The sequence below is a fragment of the Leptodactylus fuscus genome, chromosome 1, assembly GCF_031893055.1.
Source record: "Leptodactylus fuscus isolate aLepFus1 chromosome 1, aLepFus1.hap2, whole genome shotgun sequence".
Taxonomy (NCBI): domain Eukaryota; kingdom Metazoa; phylum Chordata; class Amphibia; order Anura; family Leptodactylidae; genus Leptodactylus; species Leptodactylus fuscus.
The window spans coordinates 368,745,652-368,765,999 of record NC_134265.1 but is presented as its reverse complement, the minus strand read 5'-3'; the positions used below and the strand labels follow the sequence as shown (position 1 = coordinate 368,765,999).

Here is a 20,348-nt window from a genome sequence, read left to right as displayed (position 1 = left end):
ATATTCTTGTACATTCGGAGGTAGTATTATAGTAGTTATATTCTTGTACAGAGGAGTAGTATTATAGTAGTTATATTCTTGTACAGAGGAGTAGTATTATAGTAGTTATATTCTTGTATATAGGAGCAGTATTATAGTAGTTATATTCTTGTATATAGGAGGTAGTATTATAGTAGTTATATTCTTAGATAAGAAAAATAAGCATATAGCTCACAACCTCCAGTTAGCTTGATAAGTCCTTATAATTCCTGGGTGCACGATCCTGGCCTCTGACTAAGGCACTTTGTAGTTGAAGCATATAGAAAAGGATAGTAGGATCCGCTCGACCAGGTAAGTTAAAAAATAACTTTTAATCCGACATGGTTAAAAAACACACAAAAGAAAATAGATGTGAAATGACAAAAAAGAAGAAAAATTCTTTTTTGTCATTTCACATCTATTTTCTTTTGTGTGTTTTTTAACCATGTCGGATTAAAAGTTATTTTTTAACTTACCTGGTCGAGCGGATCCTACTATCCTTTTCTATATAGTTATATTCTTGTACATAGGAGCAGTATTATAGTAGTTATATTCTTGTACATAGGAGCAGTATTATAGTAGTTATATTCTTGTACATAGGAGGTAGTATTATAGTAGTTATATTCCTGTACATAGGAGTAGTATTATAGTAGTTATATTCTTGTATATAGGAGTAGTATTATAGTAGTTATATTCTTGTACATAGGAGTAGTATTATAGTAGTTATATTCTTGTACATAGGAGTAGTATTATAGTAGTTATATTCCTGTACATAGGAGTAGTATTATAGTAGTTATATTCTTGTACATAGGAGTAGTATTATAGTAGTTATATTCTTGTACATAGGAGCAGTATTATAGTAGATATATTCTTGTATATAGGAGCAGTATTATAGTAGTTATATTCTTGTACATAGGAGGTAGTATTATAGTAGTTATATTCTTGTACATAGGAGTAGTATTATAGTAGTTATATTATTGTACATAGGAGCAGTATTATAGTAGTTATATTCTTGTACATAGGAGTAGTATTATAGTAGTTATATTCTTGTACATAGGAGCAGTATTATAGTAGTTATATTCTTGTACATAGGAGTAGTATTATAGTAGTTATATTCTTGTATATAGGAGGTAGTATTATAGTAGTTATATTCTTGTACATAGGAGCAGTATTATAGTAGTTATATTCTTGTACATAGGTGCTTGGAGGTGACAGGCATTTTGCATACTTTCGGAGGTATCTCCTCCCACCTATAGAGAATAGCCTTCCATCCTGAGGTATAATGGCAGGGACTATTATTACCCTCCACATGGATTCCTGCATGGCTAATGTTCTCTCTTTTCAGTAACTCTGCCCCCGGCGGTGTGCGCTGTGACACGTACACAACAAGGAGGGGGCGGGGGGGCTCTCCCAGCCATTGATCAGATGCCACCCAGGGTTCTCACACATTACAGTGGCTGCTAATACTAAGCTGACTGATCGGCCCTATTGATGCCAGTCACACAACCTTTCTACCAAATGCAGGATTGATGGGGCCCGAGACAATGGATAGCACTGGGGCGCCGTCACGTGTCATTATATCACATTTACATTCATCCACTTTCGTAGAAATGGGGGTAGGGGTTTCGGCACATCAAGTTCTGGGAGGAATTACTAACAACAAGCAAGTCTACAATACATGGAGCAGGAGACCAACTTACCTTTCTTAGCCGCAGCCATCTAGGATACCAGGCAAAATCTTCCAGTCCGTCAGAAATCAGTGCCCATTCTGGACCAGCGCCTGTACCTGCCCAACACAGAGCACACAATCATATCCTTGTCCTATACAAAGCTTCAGCAGACAGGCGATGTATTTGTGGTGTTATCTGCCCTGACCTGGGGCACATCGGGTGCTGTGGGATATAAGGACGCCCTGCCTGTGTCATCGCTTTGTATTTGTGGGTAACTTCAGGAAGGATGCGGCTACAGATCTCACACCCCCAGGATGTGCCCGTCATGGACGCCGCCGTTATATACAGCATGTGCAATAGTCTTTGTATCGGAAAACGAAAACCTTGTGGTTAAGCTGATGCAAGAGCCCGCGAGGAAGAAATAATAGATACAGGGCCCATACAGTCCACAACCTGGCGACATTACACAGCGACCCTCAGCCGTAACATTACAACCACCTGCCTAATGTTACAGGGGTCCCCTCACGCCAACTATATAGCTCTGCCCCACGTTAGACTACAATTGTTATTGTTTTTTTATACGAGTGACTGTGTCGGCCTATGATATAGGCAGGAGACACGGAAGAGGAGCGACCATGTCCCCAGCTGTACGATGGTCCGACAAACGAGTAAGCCCCCAGTGAACGGGTGACCAGATGGACTATTCACGTGTGTTTGTAACCTAATGAGAACCAGAACAACGGACTGCTAGAGACTTATGGAGATTGACAGACCACACTGACTATTATGGGGGTCCGTTGGGTCTTTTTAACTGTTTCCTTGTCAGGTGATTTAAGGTAGACAATGCGCCGGAGTCTCCAAACTTCCACGTGAACATAGCCTACCTCTAAATTTTGGGTCATTATTGGGTTACTTTTCCATCAATGGGAATATACAACATGATGAACTGCTGTAGGACAAGTATTTCTGTGCGTGCACCCCTAGATCGCCAAGTTCAGACTTTATAGAGTCTGACGTTCCATGTGGTCTTGTTTTTACGCCCATTGGGGGTTCAAATTTTTCTTGTAAAAGGACTCACGATAGCAAAAAAAAAAAGTTATACTCTCCCATGGAGACAAGTGGAGCACTGACGCGGGACCACCAATCATCAGAAGCTGCCGACCATAAGACAAGCCCTTGACGTGAGGTTGCCCCCACCAACCGCCCCATAAAAATGCAATTTTTGGCAAGCTTGCCCCCCTCCCCCAACAATCAAACAATCCGCTTAAAATTCGATGAGACCAAAGCAAATAGAATGAGGTACCCATGGACAAAGGTCTTCTTCTGAGGTGGAATATCCAATAAGGGACCTGCTGGAAGAGTTAGTCATGGGCTGGGGTCTACTGCCTGTCGTCTCCTCCCGAACCCCTAAGGACTGCGGCCTGTCATCCCGACACTGAGGACAACTCCAGGGCTTCAGGATAAGGTGTGACTCAGGACAATGTTATTGGGGTGTACAGGGAGAGTATCCCACGGGCTTTCTCTTCCTACATTCCAGGAGATTAGACGCCTCGGAGCTCAGTGTGTGTCAACCCCCTACCCATTTGCATTCCCCATTATCTCACGTAATACAAGATGTCTCAGAGGTCTCGGATTGAGCTCCGCATGGCTTTATTGCCGTTGTTGTATTAAACCCTGCAAATTGGATGAAAATCCTTTGAAATCACATTAAAGCAGTTCTGGATGGAGATGAAGCCTCCCCGCCGAGAGGAACAGTCCCCGCTCTTACCGTACCAAGTCAGCTCGGTTTCGGGTCTGAGATGAGGTGGTCACAAATAAATATTCCCATAGACACTGGACAAAAGCCACCCGGCTCCGTCAGGTTCAGAGACAACCTAAGGCTGTTACAGAATCTGTCCCAACATATCAGGAGTAGGGTTGAGCCGATCTTGAGATTTCAGGATCGATTTTAAAATCCGATTTCCGATCATTTTCCAGCCGATTTCGATCGTTAAATTTGCTCGATTGCCGATTGGGATCCGAACTTTTCCAATCCCGATCGCTCAACGCTAATCAGGAGAATTAAGACTTCAAGGAACCATCATAGGACACAGCGTCCGTATATAAACCTACGACCACCTCCAAAGTAGATCAGAACACAGCTTAATGTGTATGTGGGCCAACCGAATCTTGGGGGGGGGGGGGGGTGAAGCAGCCTCAGGCATGTCTACATCCATGAGATAATCCACTCCTCGTCTCCTCAGGCCTGTGTTTATCCCTCTCTCCCTCTGTTAATACACACACATTTGGCCCGGAGTGTCAACCATTAGGATTCACCCCAGATGGGACCGATCACTGCCTTGACTGCTCGGAGCGGGCTGAGCACTTATAGGCTGCATCTACACCTTCAGGTTTTTCTGTGCAGTTTTTGAAGCCAATACTAGGAATAGATTAAAAATTAGGGTTGAGCCCATCTTGAGATTTCAGGATCGTTTTGAAAATCTGATTTTCGATCATTTTCCAGCCGATCCTGATCATGAAATTTGCTCGATCGTCGATCGGGATCCGATCTTTCCCGCTCCCTCAACCCTATTAAAAATATAAGCAATATAGATTTCGCAGCTGTGGCTACATATCGAGTTTCATAGAAATTTAGGAACATAACTGGGTTCTGTTCCATCAGGGTAAGGCCCCTATATAGGACTGGTACACAACCAATTCTTATAAAGCGTTCCTCCTTTTCTTGGCCCGTTGTTCAATGGCCTTATAAGCAGCTTCTAACTCTCTCTTCGGGCTCGGCTCAGATCTTACCAAGGTCATCGGAGGGTCTTGTTGGACACTTGTGTCTCAGGGGGCAATAATGTCGCTATTTTGTGGTCTGTTACACTCTTGCATCATCATCACTTATGACAAGACATTAAATTATAACCTCCAATGCCGCGGCGCACCCTCGACTGGTGACGCACCCTTGACTGGCGACGTGGCGCACCCTCATAACTAATAGCCGTGAATGCAGTAGAGCACAAACTCAGCAGGGTTGGATGTCCATCCATGTTACCTTACAGGTTACCATCACCTTTATGGAGTGTGATGTAGCGGCACGTATAGCCCTCACCTGAAGTTTTTTGACAACACTTGTAGACATGATAAGTAGTGGCCCTACACATCTGAGGTTTCACAAGGGCCAATACCATACAATTATCTAATATGGACAGAGCTCCAACAGCCATGAGAGCCGTAGTCTGCACATCTATAAGATTGCTGCCTTAAAAAGCAGACACAGCCCCCTCAGTCTCACGATGAGACAGCAGAAAGTGGCAGATAACGCTCTCTCACATCCAGAGGGTAAGCGGTCACAGAACTGCCATCTCTTGCATCTAAAACATTGCACCGCAGGCTACAGCCAGGACTGGGGATGAAAGACTGGTCCGGAGGACGTTCACACCTCATCACCTCTCCATCTACCATATGTGGAGCTTCATTTACACATCGGAGTGTGAGTTAAGGGAAGCCAAAAGGTTCAAAGACCACAGACCCTTCCAATCCTGTTATCAGAAATGAGGAAAGACTGAGAAAAGACATCAGAAATCTAAGACTAAGGAGCTCCATTCTGGCTACCGATATAAGACGCACCATCTCCCACCTCATCATTATCTCCTAAAACACCTTATATTATGTGTGGCACACTGACCTATCCGCTGATGCCATGGCAGTCACTGGGGAGGGAACTTGTTACTTTCTGGTTTCATTTGTCTCACATACACCAAAGTTCTTCTGACGTTTTAACGCAAGACCCTCCCCGGGTCTCCCCTACATAAGAGCCTCCCCTACATAAGTGCCTCCCCAGGTCTCCCCTACATAAGGGTCTCCCCTACATAAGGGTCTCCCCTACATAAGGGCCTCCCCTACATAAGGGCCTCCCCTACATAAGGGCCTCCCCGGGTCTCCCCTACATAAGGGCCTCCCCTACATGAGAGCCTCCCCGGGTCTCCCCTACATAAGGGCCTCCCCTACATAAGGGCCTCCCCGGGTCTCCCCTACATAAGGGTCTCCCCTACATAAGGGCCTCCCCTACATGAGAGCCTCCCCGGGTCTCCCCTACATAAGGGTCTCCCCTACATAAGGGCCTCCCCTACATGAGAGCCTCCCCGGGTCTCCCCTACATAAGGGTCTCCCCTACATAAGGGCCTCCCCTACATGAGAGCCTCCCCGGGTCTCCCCTACATAAGGGTCTCCCCTACATAAGGGCCTCCCCTACATGAGAGCCTCCCCGGGTCTCCCCTACATAAGGGTCTCCCCTACATAAGGGCCTCCCCTACATGAGAGCCTCCCCGGGTCTCCCCTACATGAGAGCCTCCCCGGGTCTCCCCTACATGAGAGCCTCCCCGGGTCTCCCCTACATGAGAGCCTCCCCGGGTCTCCCCTACATGAGAGCCTCCCCGGGTCTCCCCTACATGAGAGCCTCCCCGGGTCTCCCCTACATGAGAGCCTCCCCGGGTCTCCCCTACATGAGAGCCTCCCCGGGTCTCCCCTACATGAGAGCCTCCCCGGGTCTCCCCTACATGAGAGCCTCCCCGGGTCTCCCCTACATGAGAGCCTCCCCGGGTCTCCCCTACATGAGAGCCTCCCCGGGTCTCCCCTACATGAGAGCCTCCCCGGGTCTCCCCTACATGAGAGCCTCCCCGGGTCTCCCCTACATGAGAGCCTCCCCGGGTCTCCCCTACATGAGAGCCTCCCCGGGTCTCCCCTACATGAGAGCCTCCCCGGGTCTCCCCTACATGAGAGCCTCCCCGGGTCTCCCCTACATGAGAGCCTCCCCGGGTCTCCCCTACATGAGAGCCTCCCCGGGTCTCCCCTACATGAGAGCCTCCCCGGGTCTCCCCTACATGAGAGCCTCCCCGGGTCTCCCCTACATGAGAGCCTCCCCGGGTCTCCCCTACATGAGAGCCTCCCCGGGTCTCCCCTACATGAGAGCCTCCCCGGGTCTCCCCTACATGAGAGCCTCCCCGGGTCTCCCCTACATGAGAGCCTCCCCGGGTCTCCCCTACATGAGAGCCTCCCCGGGTCTCCCCTACATGAGAGCCTCCCCGGGTCTCCCCTACATGAGAGCCTCCCCGGGTCTCCCCTACATGAGAGCCTCCCCGGGTCTCCCCTACATGAGAGCCTCCCCGGGTCTCCCCTACATGAGAGCCTCCCCGGGTCTCCCCTACATGAGAGCCTCCCCGGGTCTCCCCTACATGAGAGCCTCCCCGGGTCTCCCCTACATGAGAGCCTCCCCGGGTCTCCCCTACATGAGAGCCTCCCCGGGTCTCCCCTACATGAGAGCCTCCCCGGGTCTCCCCTACATGAGAGCCTCCCCGGGTCTCCCCTACATGAGAGCCTCCCCGGGTCTCCCCTACAAAAGGAAAGAAAAACAAGAGATAAAAAAACGCCAACGCGTTTCAGAAACTACTGTTCCTTAGTCATGGCATCGTTTTTCTTTTCTTTTGTATGTCCTCTTTTTTACTATAATATGGAATAAAAATTAATTTTTTATGAAAAGAAAACCTCGGAGAGTTGCGGAGCTTTTTTCTATTCCTTCCTGCTTAAAGAGAAGACATTGCCATGGATCACACATAAGGATGAACAGCTCCCGCCAGCCCTTACCCTCTGTCTGCCCCGTGTGCATAGGCCAGAGTCAGGAGACCGCACTCCTTATATCACTGTGGTCTTGTGTCCCTATAGCTCTACTGTATATAGTACGGACAGAAAGCTATGAGAAGACCGGCACTCCCTGCACCACACACCACTATACTGCAAGGAGTCCCAGCCAATGCACGGAGCAGATTATACAGTCCTGTGTGCATGGGGCCCTTACACCACAGTGCACACAGCAGAAGGGTTCGTGGCTCATCTGCCTCAGTCTTCTGGGACTCTTAAAGGGATTCTACCACTAAAACACTTTTTTTTCTAGTTACCACGTCGGAATAGCCTTTAAAAAGGCTATTCGTCTCTTACCTGTAGAAGTGCTCTCCGCCGCGCCGTTCGTTCAAAATACCGGTTTGTACCGGTATGCTAATGAGTTCTCTCGCAGCAATGGGGGCGTCCCCATCGCAGGAGCAGCGATGGGGGCGTCCCCATTGCAGCTCGAAAACTCACTGCAGCGCCGCCTCTCCGGTCTTCGGTGTCCTCCCCTTGCCTCTTCAGCGTCTGTCGGACGCCTGCGCAGTATGCTCTCTGTTCGGCGAAGATTGCCGAACGTACTGCGCATGCGCGAAAGTTCGGTCCCCGCACTATGGCTGGGATCGCAATTTCGCGCATGCGCAGTACGTTCGGCAATCTTCGTCGAACAGAGCGTACTGCGCAGGCGTCCGACAGTACACTGAAGAAGCAAAGGGAGGACACCGAAGACCAGAGAGGCGGCGCTGTGGTCAGTTTTCGAGCTGCAATGGGGACGCCCCCATCGCTGCGAGAGAACTCATTAGCATACCGGTACAAACCGGTATTTTGAACGAACAGCGCGGCGGAGAGCACTTCTACAGGTAAGAGACGAATAGCCTTTTTAAAGGCTATTCCGACGTGGTAACTAGAAAAAAAAGTGTTTTAGTGGTAGAATCCCTTTAAGCTGCAACCAGCGACAATGGAAACATTTGCTTAATAAAAACAGTTTCCAAAAAACAATCCTGCACTGATCACAGACTCCCGAGTCCCACAACATGGAACAGGGTCAAAGTGTCCAACCTGGAGGAGACCACAAGGGAATCACAAGAGCAAAGAATCTCACACACCAATTATACAGAAACAATTACTACAAGGAGACCAGGCCCCAGGGTGCAAAGCGTCCGATCACCGCCATCCGGCAAATCACTACCACTGCGCTCTATGCGTATATCATCAGCTCCCAGGGGAAGTGACCTGTGATCGGGGTGATCTGTGTGATCTCATCGGCATTAGTAACAAATACAGACTGGGATAACACTATAGATATCCTGACAAGCCCAAGACAGGAGACAATGGGGCAGTATTATAGTAGTTATATTCTTGTACATAGGAGTAGTATTATAGTAGTTATATTCTTGTACATAGGAGCAGTATTATAGTAGTTATATTCTTGTACATAGGAGCAGTATTATAGTAGTTATATTCTTGTACATAGGAGCAGTATTATAGTAGTTATATTCTTGTACATAGGAGCAGTATTATAGTAGTTATATTCTTGTACATAGGAGCAGTATTATAGTAGTTATATTCTTGTACATAGGAGCAGTATAATAGTAGTTATATTCTTGTACATAGGAGTAGTATTATAGTAGTTATATACTTGTACATAGGAGGTAGTATTATAGTAGTTATATTCTTGTACATAGGAGGTAGTATTATAGTAGTTATATTCTTGTACATAGGAGCAGTATTATAGTAGTTATATTCTTGTACATAGGAGGTAGTATTATAGTAGTTATATTCTTGTACATAAGAGTAGTATTATAGTAGTTATATTCTTGTACATAGGAGTAGTATTATAGTAGTTATATTCTTGTACATAGGAGCAGTATTATAGTAGTTATATTCTTGTACATAGGAGGTAGTATTATAGTAGTTATATTCTTGTACATAGGAGCAGTATTATAGTAGTTATATTCTTGTACATAGGAGGTAGTATTATAGTAGTTATATTCTTGTACATAGGAGTAGTATTATAGTAGTTATATTCTTGTACATAGGAGTAGTATTATAGTAGTTATATTCTTGTACATAGGAGGTAGTATTATAGTAGTTATATTCTTGTATATAGGAGCAGTATTATAGTAGTTATATTCTTGTACATAGGAGTAGTATTATAGTAGTTATATTCTTGTATATAGGAGCAGTATTATAGTAGTTATATTCTTGTACATAGGAGTAGTATTATAGTAGTTATATTCTTGTACATAGCAGTAGTATTATAGTAGTTATATTTTTGTATATAGGAGTAGTATTATAGTAGTTATATTCTTGTACATAGGCGCAGTATTATAGTAGTTATATTCTTGTACATAGGAGGTAGTATTATAGTAGTTATATTCTTGTACATAAGAGTAGTATTATAGTAGTTATATTCTTGTACATAGGAGTAGTATTATAGTAGTTATATTCTTGTACATAGGAGCAGTATTATAGTAGTTATATTCTTGTACATAGGAGGTAGTATTATAGTAGTTATATTCTTGTACATAGGAGGTAGTATTATAGTAGTTATATTCTTGTATATAGGAGCAGTATTATAGTAGTTATATTCTTGTACATAGGAGTAGTATTATAGTAGTTATATTCTTGTATATAGGAGCAGTATTATAGTAGTTATATTCTTGTACATAGGAGTAGTATTATAGTAGTTATATTCTTGTACATAGCAGTAGTATTATAGTAGTTATATTTTTGTATATAGGAGTAGTATTATAGTAGTTATATTCTTGTACATAGGCGCAGTATTATAGTAGTTATATTCTTGTACATAGGAGTAGTATTATAGTAGTTATATTCTTGTACATAGCAGTAGTATTATAGTAGTTATATTCTTGTACATAGGAGGTAGTATTATAGTAGTTATATTTTTGTATATAGGAGTAGTATTATAGTAGTTATATTCTTGTACATAGGAGGTAGTATTATAGTAGTTATATTTTTGTATATAGGAGTAGTATTATAGTAGTTATATTCTTGTACATAGGAGGTAGTATTATAGTAGTTATATTTTTGTATATAGGAGTAGTATTATAGTAGTTATATTCTTGTACATAGGAGTAGTATTATAGTAGTTATATTCTTGTACATAGGAGGTAGGATTATAGTAGTTATATTCTTGTACATAGGAGTTGTATTATAGTAGTTATATTCTTGTACATAGGAGTAGTATTATAGTAGTTATATTCTTGTACATAGGAGGTAGTATTATAGTAGTTATATTCTTGTACATAGGAGGTAGTATTATAGTAGTTATATTTTTGTACATAGGAGTAGTATTATAGTAGTTATATTCTTGTACATAGGAGGTAGTATTATAGTAGTTATATTCTTGTACATAGGAGGTAGTATTATAGTAGTTATATTCTTGTACATAGGAGGTAGTATTATAGTAGTTATATTCTTGTACATAGGAGGTAGTATTATAGTAGTTATATTCTTGTACATAGGAGGTAGTATTATAGTAGTTATATTTTTGTATATAGGAGTAGTATTATAGTAGTTATATTCTTGTACATAGGAGGTAGTATTATAGTAGTTATATTCTTGTACATAGGAGTAGTATTATAGTAGTTATATTCTTGTACATAGGAGGTAGTATTATAGTAGTTATATTCTTGTACATAGGAGTAGTATTATAGTAGTTATATTCTTGTACATAGGAGGTAGTATTATAGTAGTTATATTCTTGTACATAGGAGGTAGTATTATAGTAGTTATATTTTTGTACATAGGAGTAGTATTATAGTAGTTATATTCTTGTACATAGGAGGTAGTATTATAGTAGTTATATTCTTGTACATAGGAGGTAGTATTATAGTAGTTATATTCTTGTACATAGGAGGTAGTATTATAGTAGTTATATTCTTGTACATAGGAGGTAGTATTATAGTAGTTATATTCTTGTACATAGGAGGTAGTATTATAGTAGTTATATTTTTGTATATAGGAGTAGTATTATAGTAGTTATATTCTTGTACATAGGAGGTAGTATTATAGTAGTTATATTCTTGTACATAGGAGTAATATTATAGTAGTTATATTCTTGTACATAGGAGGTAGTATTATAGTAGTTATATTCTTGTACATAGGAGGTAGTATTATAGTAGTTATATTCTTGTACATAGGAGGTAGTATTATAGTAGTTATATTCTTGTACATAGGAGCAGTATTATAGTAGTTATATTCTTGTACATAGGAGTAATATTATAGTAGTTATATTCTTGTACATAGGAGGTAGTATTATAGTAGTTATATTCTTGTACATAGGAGTAGTATTATAGTAGTTACATTCTTGTACATAGGAGTAGTATTATAGTAGTTATATTCTTGTACATAGGAGTAGTATTATAGTAGTTATATTCTTGTACATAGGAGCAGTATTATAGTAGTTATATTCTTGTACATAGGAGTAGTATTATAGTAGTTATATTCTTGTACATAGGAGTAGTATTATAGTAGTTATATTCTTGTACATAGGAGGCAGTATTATAGTAGTTATATTCTTGTACATAGGAGGTAGTATTATAGTAGTTATATTCTTGTACATAGGAGTAGTATTATAGTAGTTATATTCTTGTACATAGGAGTAGTATTATAGTAGTTATATTCTTGTACATAGGAGTAGTATTATAGTAGTTATATTCTTGTACATAGGAGGTAGTATTATAGCAGATATATTCCTCTATATACCAGACCTTATAGTAGTTATATACTGTATTATACTCTGCAGTCACTACTTTAGGGTCACACCTGTGTTGCGGTCACTATTTGTGGGGTCTGTACATCCTACTGCATCTCTGTGTCCCATTGCATTTTGTGTGTCCTGGATTTGTGGGGAGAAAAAAAAAAATAAATCAAAAAACGGAGCATAGTCCGCCCTGTGCACACAGCGCATTTGCAGGACTCCTCTCTCAGGTCTCCTTTGTACAGGTGTGAGCGGAGGTTTAGGATAGAAGTGATATATATATATATATATATATATATATATATACACATACACACACACAGACCATACAATGCTATATAATATTAGGCGCCCCCATACTGCAGCCCTCACCCCCCATCTCTCCCTCACATGATCCCCCATTAGCACATATATATATTTTAACCCCTCTATCACCGCTCTACCTCCCCCATTACCCCTGGCGCCCCCTCCGGTCACTCCTCACGCCGGCTATAAACTTCTCCCACAGGGCAGCCCTTACACCCGCAGGCACACAGCACTGCTCCCCGGGGGGTCTGACTGGCAGCAGCCGCCATGTTCTCACCTGTGACAGGAGACAGCGGTGACAGGAGACAGCGGTGACAGGAGACAGCGGTGACAGGAGACAGCGGTGACGGCACGCGCAGCACTCCCCCCCCCGCACTGCCCGTGTCTAGTCCCGGGCACAGACTGAACCTGTGAGGTACTGCTCAGTGCTCAGACGGCAACCGCCACTATAACCCCGCCCACCGCGCTCCCATTGGCTGCAACAAAAGCGCGGCTCCTCCCTCAGTTCATGCCCAGTATCAAGATTCATTGGTCAGTAAAAGCCACGCCTTCATCTTTTCCCTTCCTTAGTGATTGATGGGTGACGTCCCTTCTGTCATGTTATGATTGGCAAATGGTTGGCGACGCAAGGTAATACAATGAGGTAGGTAGTGGCCTGTGAGCGAAAGGACCAGGAGCGTACTATATAGGTGACAGTTATAATATATGTACTATATAGGTGACATGTATACTATATAGGTGACAGGTGTAATATATGTGTACTATATAGGTGGCAGCTATACTATATGTGTACTATATAGGTGACAGGTGCAGTATGTGTACTATATAGGTGACAGGTGCAGTATGTGTACTATATAGGTGACAGGTGTAATATATGTGTACTACATAGGTGATAGGTGTGATATATGTGTTCTATATAGGTGACAGGTGTGATATATGTGTACTATATAGGTGACAGGTGTAATATATGTGTACTATATAGGTGACAGGTGTGATATATGTGTACTATATAGGTGACAGGTGTAATATATGTGTACTATATAGGTGACAGGTGTAATATATGTGTACTATATAGGTGACAGGTGCAGTATGTGTACTATATAGGCGACAGGTGCAGTATGTGTACTATATAGGTGACAGGTGCAGTATGTGTACTATATAGGTGACAGGTGCAATATATGTGTACTATATTGGTGACAGGTACAATATATGTGTTCTATATAGGTGGCAGCTATACTATATGTGTACTATATAGGTGACAGGTGTAATATATGTGTACTATATAGGGGACAGGTGTAATATATGTGCGTTATATCGGTGACGGGTGCAATATATATGTACTATATAGGTGACAGGTGCAATATATATGTACTATATAGGCGACAGGTTAATATATGTGTACTATATGGGTGACAGGGGCAATATATGTGTACTATATAGGTGACAGGTGCAATATATAGGTGACAGGTGTAATATATGTGTACTATATAGGTGACAGGTGTAATATATGTGTACTACATAGGTGATAGGTGTGATATATGTGTTCTATATAGGTGACAGGTGTGATATATGTGTTCTATATAGGTGACAGGTGTAATATATGTGTTCTATATAGGTAACAGGTGTAATATAGGTGTACTATATAGGTGACAGGTGTGATATATGTGTTCTATATAGGTGACAGGTGTAATATATGTGTACTATATAGGTGACAGGTGTAATATATGTGTACTATATAAGTGACAGGTGTAATATATGTGTACTATATAGGTGACATGTGTAGTATATGTGTACTATATGGGCGACAGGTGTAATATATGTGTACTATATAGGTGACAGGTGTGATATATGTATTCTATATAGGTGACAGGTGTAATATATGTGTACTATATAGGTAACAGGTGTAATATATGTGTACTATATAGGTGACAGGTGTAATATATGTGTACTATATAGGTGACAGGTTAATATATGTGTACTATATGGGTGACAGGGGCAATATATGTGTACTATATAGGTGACAGGTGCAATATATAGGTGACAGGTGTAATATATGTGTACTATATAGGTGACAGGTGTAATATATGTGTACTACATAGGTGATAGGTGTGATATATGTGTTCTATACGTGACAGGTGTGATATATGTGTTCTATATAGGTGACAGGTGTAATATATGTGTTCTATATAGGTAACAGGTGTAATATATGTGTACTATATAGGTGACAGGTGTGATATATGTGTTCTATATAGGTGACAGGTGTAATATATGTGTACTATATAGGTGACAGGTGTAATATATGTGTACTATATAGGTGACAGGTGTAGTATATGTGTACTATATGGGCGACAGGTGTAATATATGTGTACTATATAGGTGACAGGTGTGATATATGTGTTCTATATAGGTGACAGGTGTAATATATGTGTACTATATAGGTGACAGGTGTAATATATGTGTACTATATAGGTGACAGGTGTAATATATGTGTACTATATAGGTGACAGGTTAATATATGTGTACTATATGGGTGACAGGGGCAATATATGTGTACTATATAGGTGACAGGTGCAATATATAGGTGACAGGTGTAATATATGTGTACTATATAGGTGACAGGTGTAATATATGTGTACTACATAGGTGATAGGTGTGATATATGTGTTCTATATAGGTGACAGGTGTGATATATGTGTTCTATATAGGTGACAGGTGTAATATATGTGTACTATATAGGTGACAGGTGTGATATATGTGTACTATATAGGTGACAGGTGTAATATATGTGTACTATATAGGTGACAGGTGTGATATATGTGTACTATATAGGTGACAGGTGTGATATATGTGTTCTATATAGGTGACAGGTGTAATATATGTGTACTATATAGGTGACAGGTGTAATATATGTGTACTATATAAGTGACAGGTGTAATATATGTCCCCAGCGCCCTCTCCCTGTTCTCCTCGCTCTTGCCCTCACCTCCTTTACTGGGACACTTCTAGTGGAGTATAACATCATGATATGGAATATGACAGAAGTCCCCACTGTCCCTACCACTTGCAGCACATTGCACTGTCTGTATCTCTCACATGCAGTACATTGTGCTAGTTTTATCCACCTCCTGCAGCACATTGCATCGGTTTTATCCACCTCCTGCAGCACATTGCACTGGCTGAGTCCACCTCCTGCAGCACATTTCACTGGCTGAGTCCACCTCCTGCAGCCCATTGCACTGGCTGACTCAACCTCCTGCAGCACATTTCACTGGCTGAGGCCACTTTCTGCAGCACATTGCACTGGGTGTATCCGCCACTTGCATCACATTGCACTGGCTGAGTCCACCTCCTGCAGCACATTGCACTGGGTGTATCCGCCACTTGCAGCACATTGCACTGGGTGTATCCGCCACTTGCAGCACATTGCACTGGGTGTATCCACCTCCTGCAGCACATTGCACTGGCTGAGTCCACCTCCTGCAGCACATTGCACTGCCCCGGCTCAGTATAGCTGACAATGCCTGGCGATGAGTTCCCCAGCAGATGATATTGATGTATTTTCCATTTCTCGCTGTTTAGATCCTGGATAAACATCTCCTGCTCCGATCACAAGGGGAGAGATTTATTCTGCAGCCAAAGTGCATGAGGCAATCACTTCTGGTTACTGATGACTATATATAGAGCGGGGTCCGGAGGGACAGGCCGGCGGCTCACCACTTACCCCCCAGGGCTATGTCCAGTAAAGGAGAACGTCACCACCTGCCCCACCCGGGACCCAACAGGTCTGGGCCAGGCAGAATAAGGGACAGCAGAAGAGCCCACTGCCCTGCCGGTGATGCCCATCCCCCCTCCAGGGCCATATTGCCCACTATCCCCACTCCTTACCCCTAAATTTCTAGACTAGTTTTAGGGTCTTCTTTGTGGATGTAATGGGCAGTGGATTGTGGACCCTCTGTTTTACCAATCCGGTTTGACTTAGGGCCACCTGTGAGACCCCCTGGCATTCACCCTTTAACCCTCATATAGGGATGTGGCCTTTGCTATGGGGTATCTGCCAGGACTCTATTACCTCTAACCTATACAGCCCGTATACACCCCATCTGCCCTGTCACCATCCGGCCACTCCGCAGCTTCATCCAGATGATCCCCTCACACCCTAGAGGACATAAACCAGAATAAATTATCTATAGGATAAAGTGAAATAATAGACAAATAATAGACCTCCCCGCCCAGCATGAGCTCAGTGCTCAGGACATTGTCCCCACATCACCCGGGACCTCGCTGCATCTCATCTGTAGGGTATAAATAGGCTCCCGCGTCCTATCACCTGCGCAGCGGAGAGAATTTGTTTTCTCACTTAAAGAGAAGCAAATAACAACAGGCAACAATGACATATATACAGGAAAGGTGAGAAGCTGAGCTCAGTACTATATATAGGGGTATATCAGGGCTAGAAACAGCTCAGTACTATATATAGGGGTATATCAGGGCAAGAAACAGCTCAGTACTATATATAGGGGTATATCAGGGCAAGAAACAGCTCAGTACTATATATAGGGGTATATCAGGGCAAGAAACAGCTCAGTACTATATATAGGGGTATATCAGGGCTAGAAACAGCTCAGTACTATATATAGGGGTATATCAGGGCTAGAAACAGCTCAGTACTATATATAGGGGTATATCAGGGCTAGAAACAGCTCAGTACTATATATAGGGGTATATCAGGGCAAGAAACAGCTCAGTACTATATATAGGGGTATATCAGGGCAAGAAACAGCTCAGTACTATATATAGGGGTATATCAGGACAAGAAACAGCTCAGTACTATATATAGGGGTATATCAGGGCAAGAAACAGCTCAGTACTATATATAGGGGTATATCAGGGCAAGAAACAGCTCAGCACTATATATAGGGGTATATAAGGACAAGAAACAGCTCAGTACTATATATAGGGGTATATCAGGGCAAGAAACAGCTCAGTACTATATATAGGGTATATCAGGACAAGAAACAGCTCAGTACTATATATAGGGGTATATCAGGGCAAGAAACAGCTCAGTACTATATATAGGGGTATATCAGGGCAAGAAACAGCTCAGTACTATATATAGGGGTATATCAGGGCAAGAAACAGCTCAGTACTATATATAGGGGTATATCAGGACAAGAAACAGCTCAGTACTATATATAGGGGTATATCAGGGCAAGAAATAGCTCAGTACTATATATAGGGGTATATCAGGGCAAGAAACAGCTCAGTACTATATATAGGGGTATATCAGGGCAAGAAACAGCTCAGTACTATATATAGGGGTATATCAGGGCAAGAAACAGCTCAGCACTATATATAGGGGTATATCAGGACAAGAAACAGCTCAGTACTATATATAGGGGTATATCAGGGCAAGAAACAGCTCAGTACTATATATAGGGGTATATCAGGACAAGAAATAGCTCAGTACTATATATAGGGGTATATCAGGGCAAGAAACAGCTCAGCACTATATATAGGGGTATATCAGGACAAGAAACAGCTCAGTACTATATATAGGGGTATATCAGGGCAAGAAACAGCTCAGCACTATATATAGGGGTATATCAGGGCAAGAAACAGCTCAGTACTATATATAGGGGTATATCAGGACAAGAAACAGCTCAGTACTATATATAGGGGTATATCAGGGCAAGAAACAGCTCAGCATTATATATAGGGGTATATCAGGGCAAGAAATAGCTCAGCACTATATATAGGGGTATATCAGGGCAAGAAACAGCTCAGCACTATATATAGGGGTATATCAGGGCTAGAAACAGCTCAGTACTATATATAGGGGTATATCAGGGCAAGAAACAGCTCAGTACTATATATAGGGTATATCAGGGCAAGAAACAGCTCAGCACTATATATAGGGGTATATCAGGGCAAGAAACAGCTCAGCACTATATATAGGGGTATATCAGGGCAAGAAACAGCTCAGTACTATATATAGGGGTATATCAGGGCAAGAAACAGCTCAGTACTATATATAGGGGTATATCAGGACAAGAAACAGCTCAGTACTATATATAGGGGTATATCAGGGCAAGAAACAGCTCAGTACTATATATAGGGGTATATCAGGGCAAGAAATAGCTCAGTACTATATATAGGGGTATATCAGGGCAAGAAACAGCTCAGTACTATATATAGGGGTATATCAGGGCAAGAAATAGCTCAGTACTATATATAGGGGTATATCAGGGCAAGAAACAGCTCAGTACTATATATAGAGGTATATCAGGGCAAGAAACAGCTCAGTACTATATATAGGGGTATATCAGGACAAGAAACAGCTCAGTACTATATATAGGGGTATATCAGGGCAAGAAACAGCTCAGTATTATATATAGGGGTATATCAGGGCAAGAAACTGCTCAGTACTATATATAGGGGTATATCAGGGCAAGAAACAGCTCAGTACTATATATAGGGGTATATCAGGGCAAGAAACAGCTCAGCACTATATATAGGGGTATATCAGGGCAAGAAACAGCTCAGTATTATATATAGGGGTATATCAGGACAAGAAACAGCTCAGTATTATATATAGGGGTATATCAGGGCAAGAAACAGCTCAGTATTATATATAGGGGTATATCAGGGCAAGAAACTGCTCAGTACTATATATAGGGGTATATCAGGGCAAGAAACAGCTCAGTACTATATATAGGGGTATATCAGGACAAGAAACAGCTCAGTACTATATATAGGGGTATATCAGGGCAAGAAACAGCTCAGCACTATATATAGGGGTATATCAGGGCAAGAAACAGCTCAGCACTATATATAGGGGTATATCAGGGCAAGAAACAGCTCAGTACTATATATAGGGGTATATCAGGGCAAGAAACTGCTCAGTACTATATATAGGGGTATATCAGGGCAAGAAACAGCTCAGCACTATATATAGGGGTATATCAGGGCAAGAAACAGCTCAGTACTATATATAGGGGTATATCAGGGCAAGAAACTGCTCAGTACTATATATAGGGGTATATCAGGGCAAGAAACAGCTCAGTACTATATATAGGGGTATATCAGGGCAAGAAACTGCTCAGTACTATATATAGGGGTATATCAGGGCAAGAAACAGCTCAGTACTATATATAGGGGTATATCAGGGCAAGAAACCGCTCAGTACTATATATAGGGGTATATCAGGGCAAGAAACAGCTCAGTACTATATATAGGGGTATATCAGGGCAAGAAACAGCTCAGCACTATATATAGGGGTATATCAGGGCAAGAAATAGCTCAGTACTATATATAGAGGTATATCAGGGCAAGAAACAGCTCAGTACTATATATAGGGGTATATCAGGACAAGAAACAGCTCAGTACTATATATAGGGGTATATCAGGGCAAGAAACAGCTCAGTATTATATATAGGGGTATATCAGGGCAAGAAACTGCTCAGTACTATATATAGGGGTATATCAGGGCAAGAAACAGCTCAGTACTATATATAGGGGTATATCAGGGCAAGAAACAGCTCAGCACTATATATAGGGGTATATCAGGGCAAGAAACAGCTCAGTATTATATATAGGGGTATATCAGGACAAGAAACAGCTCAGTATTATATATAGGGGTATATCAGGGCAAGAAACAGCTCAGTATTATATATAGGGGTATATCAGGGCAAGAAACAGCTCAGCACTATATATAGGGGTATATCAGGGCAAGAAACTGCTCAGTACTATATATAGGGGTATATCAGGGCAAGAAACAGCTCAGTACTATATATAGGGGTATATCAGGACAAGAAACAGCTCAGTACTATATATAGGGGTATATCAGGGCAAGAAACAGCTCAGCACTATATATAGGGGTATATCAGGGCAAGAAACAGCTCAGCACTATATATAGGGGTATATCAGGGCAAGAAACAGCTCAGTACTATATATAGGGGTATATCAGGGCAAGAAACAGCTCAGTACTA

The 20,348-nt window shown here is 42.1% G+C and overlaps 1 protein-coding gene across 2 annotated transcripts in view; it reads right to left on the bottom strand.

The window, feature by feature from the left end:
- Positions 1 to 12,734, bottom strand: part of LOC142188624 (adipose-secreted signaling protein) — a 32,987-nt gene extending 20,253 nt beyond the window's left edge. Inside the window, exons 1-2 of one of the 2 annotated variants that reach the window (XM_075261899.1) lie at positions 12,638 to 12,734; positions 1,719 to 1,804 (exon numbers count right to left, since the gene is read on the bottom strand). In XM_075261899.1, coding sequence (XP_075118000.1) covers positions 1,719 to 1,737 — 19 coding nt within the window. In that variant the 5' untranslated portion in view covers positions 1,738 to 1,804; positions 12,638 to 12,734. The remainder of the gene's footprint in view (positions 1 to 1,718; positions 1,805 to 12,637) is intronic. The other variant, XM_075261900.1, reaches the window with a different exon arrangement.
- Positions 12,735 to 20,348: the final 7,614 nt, after the last annotated feature.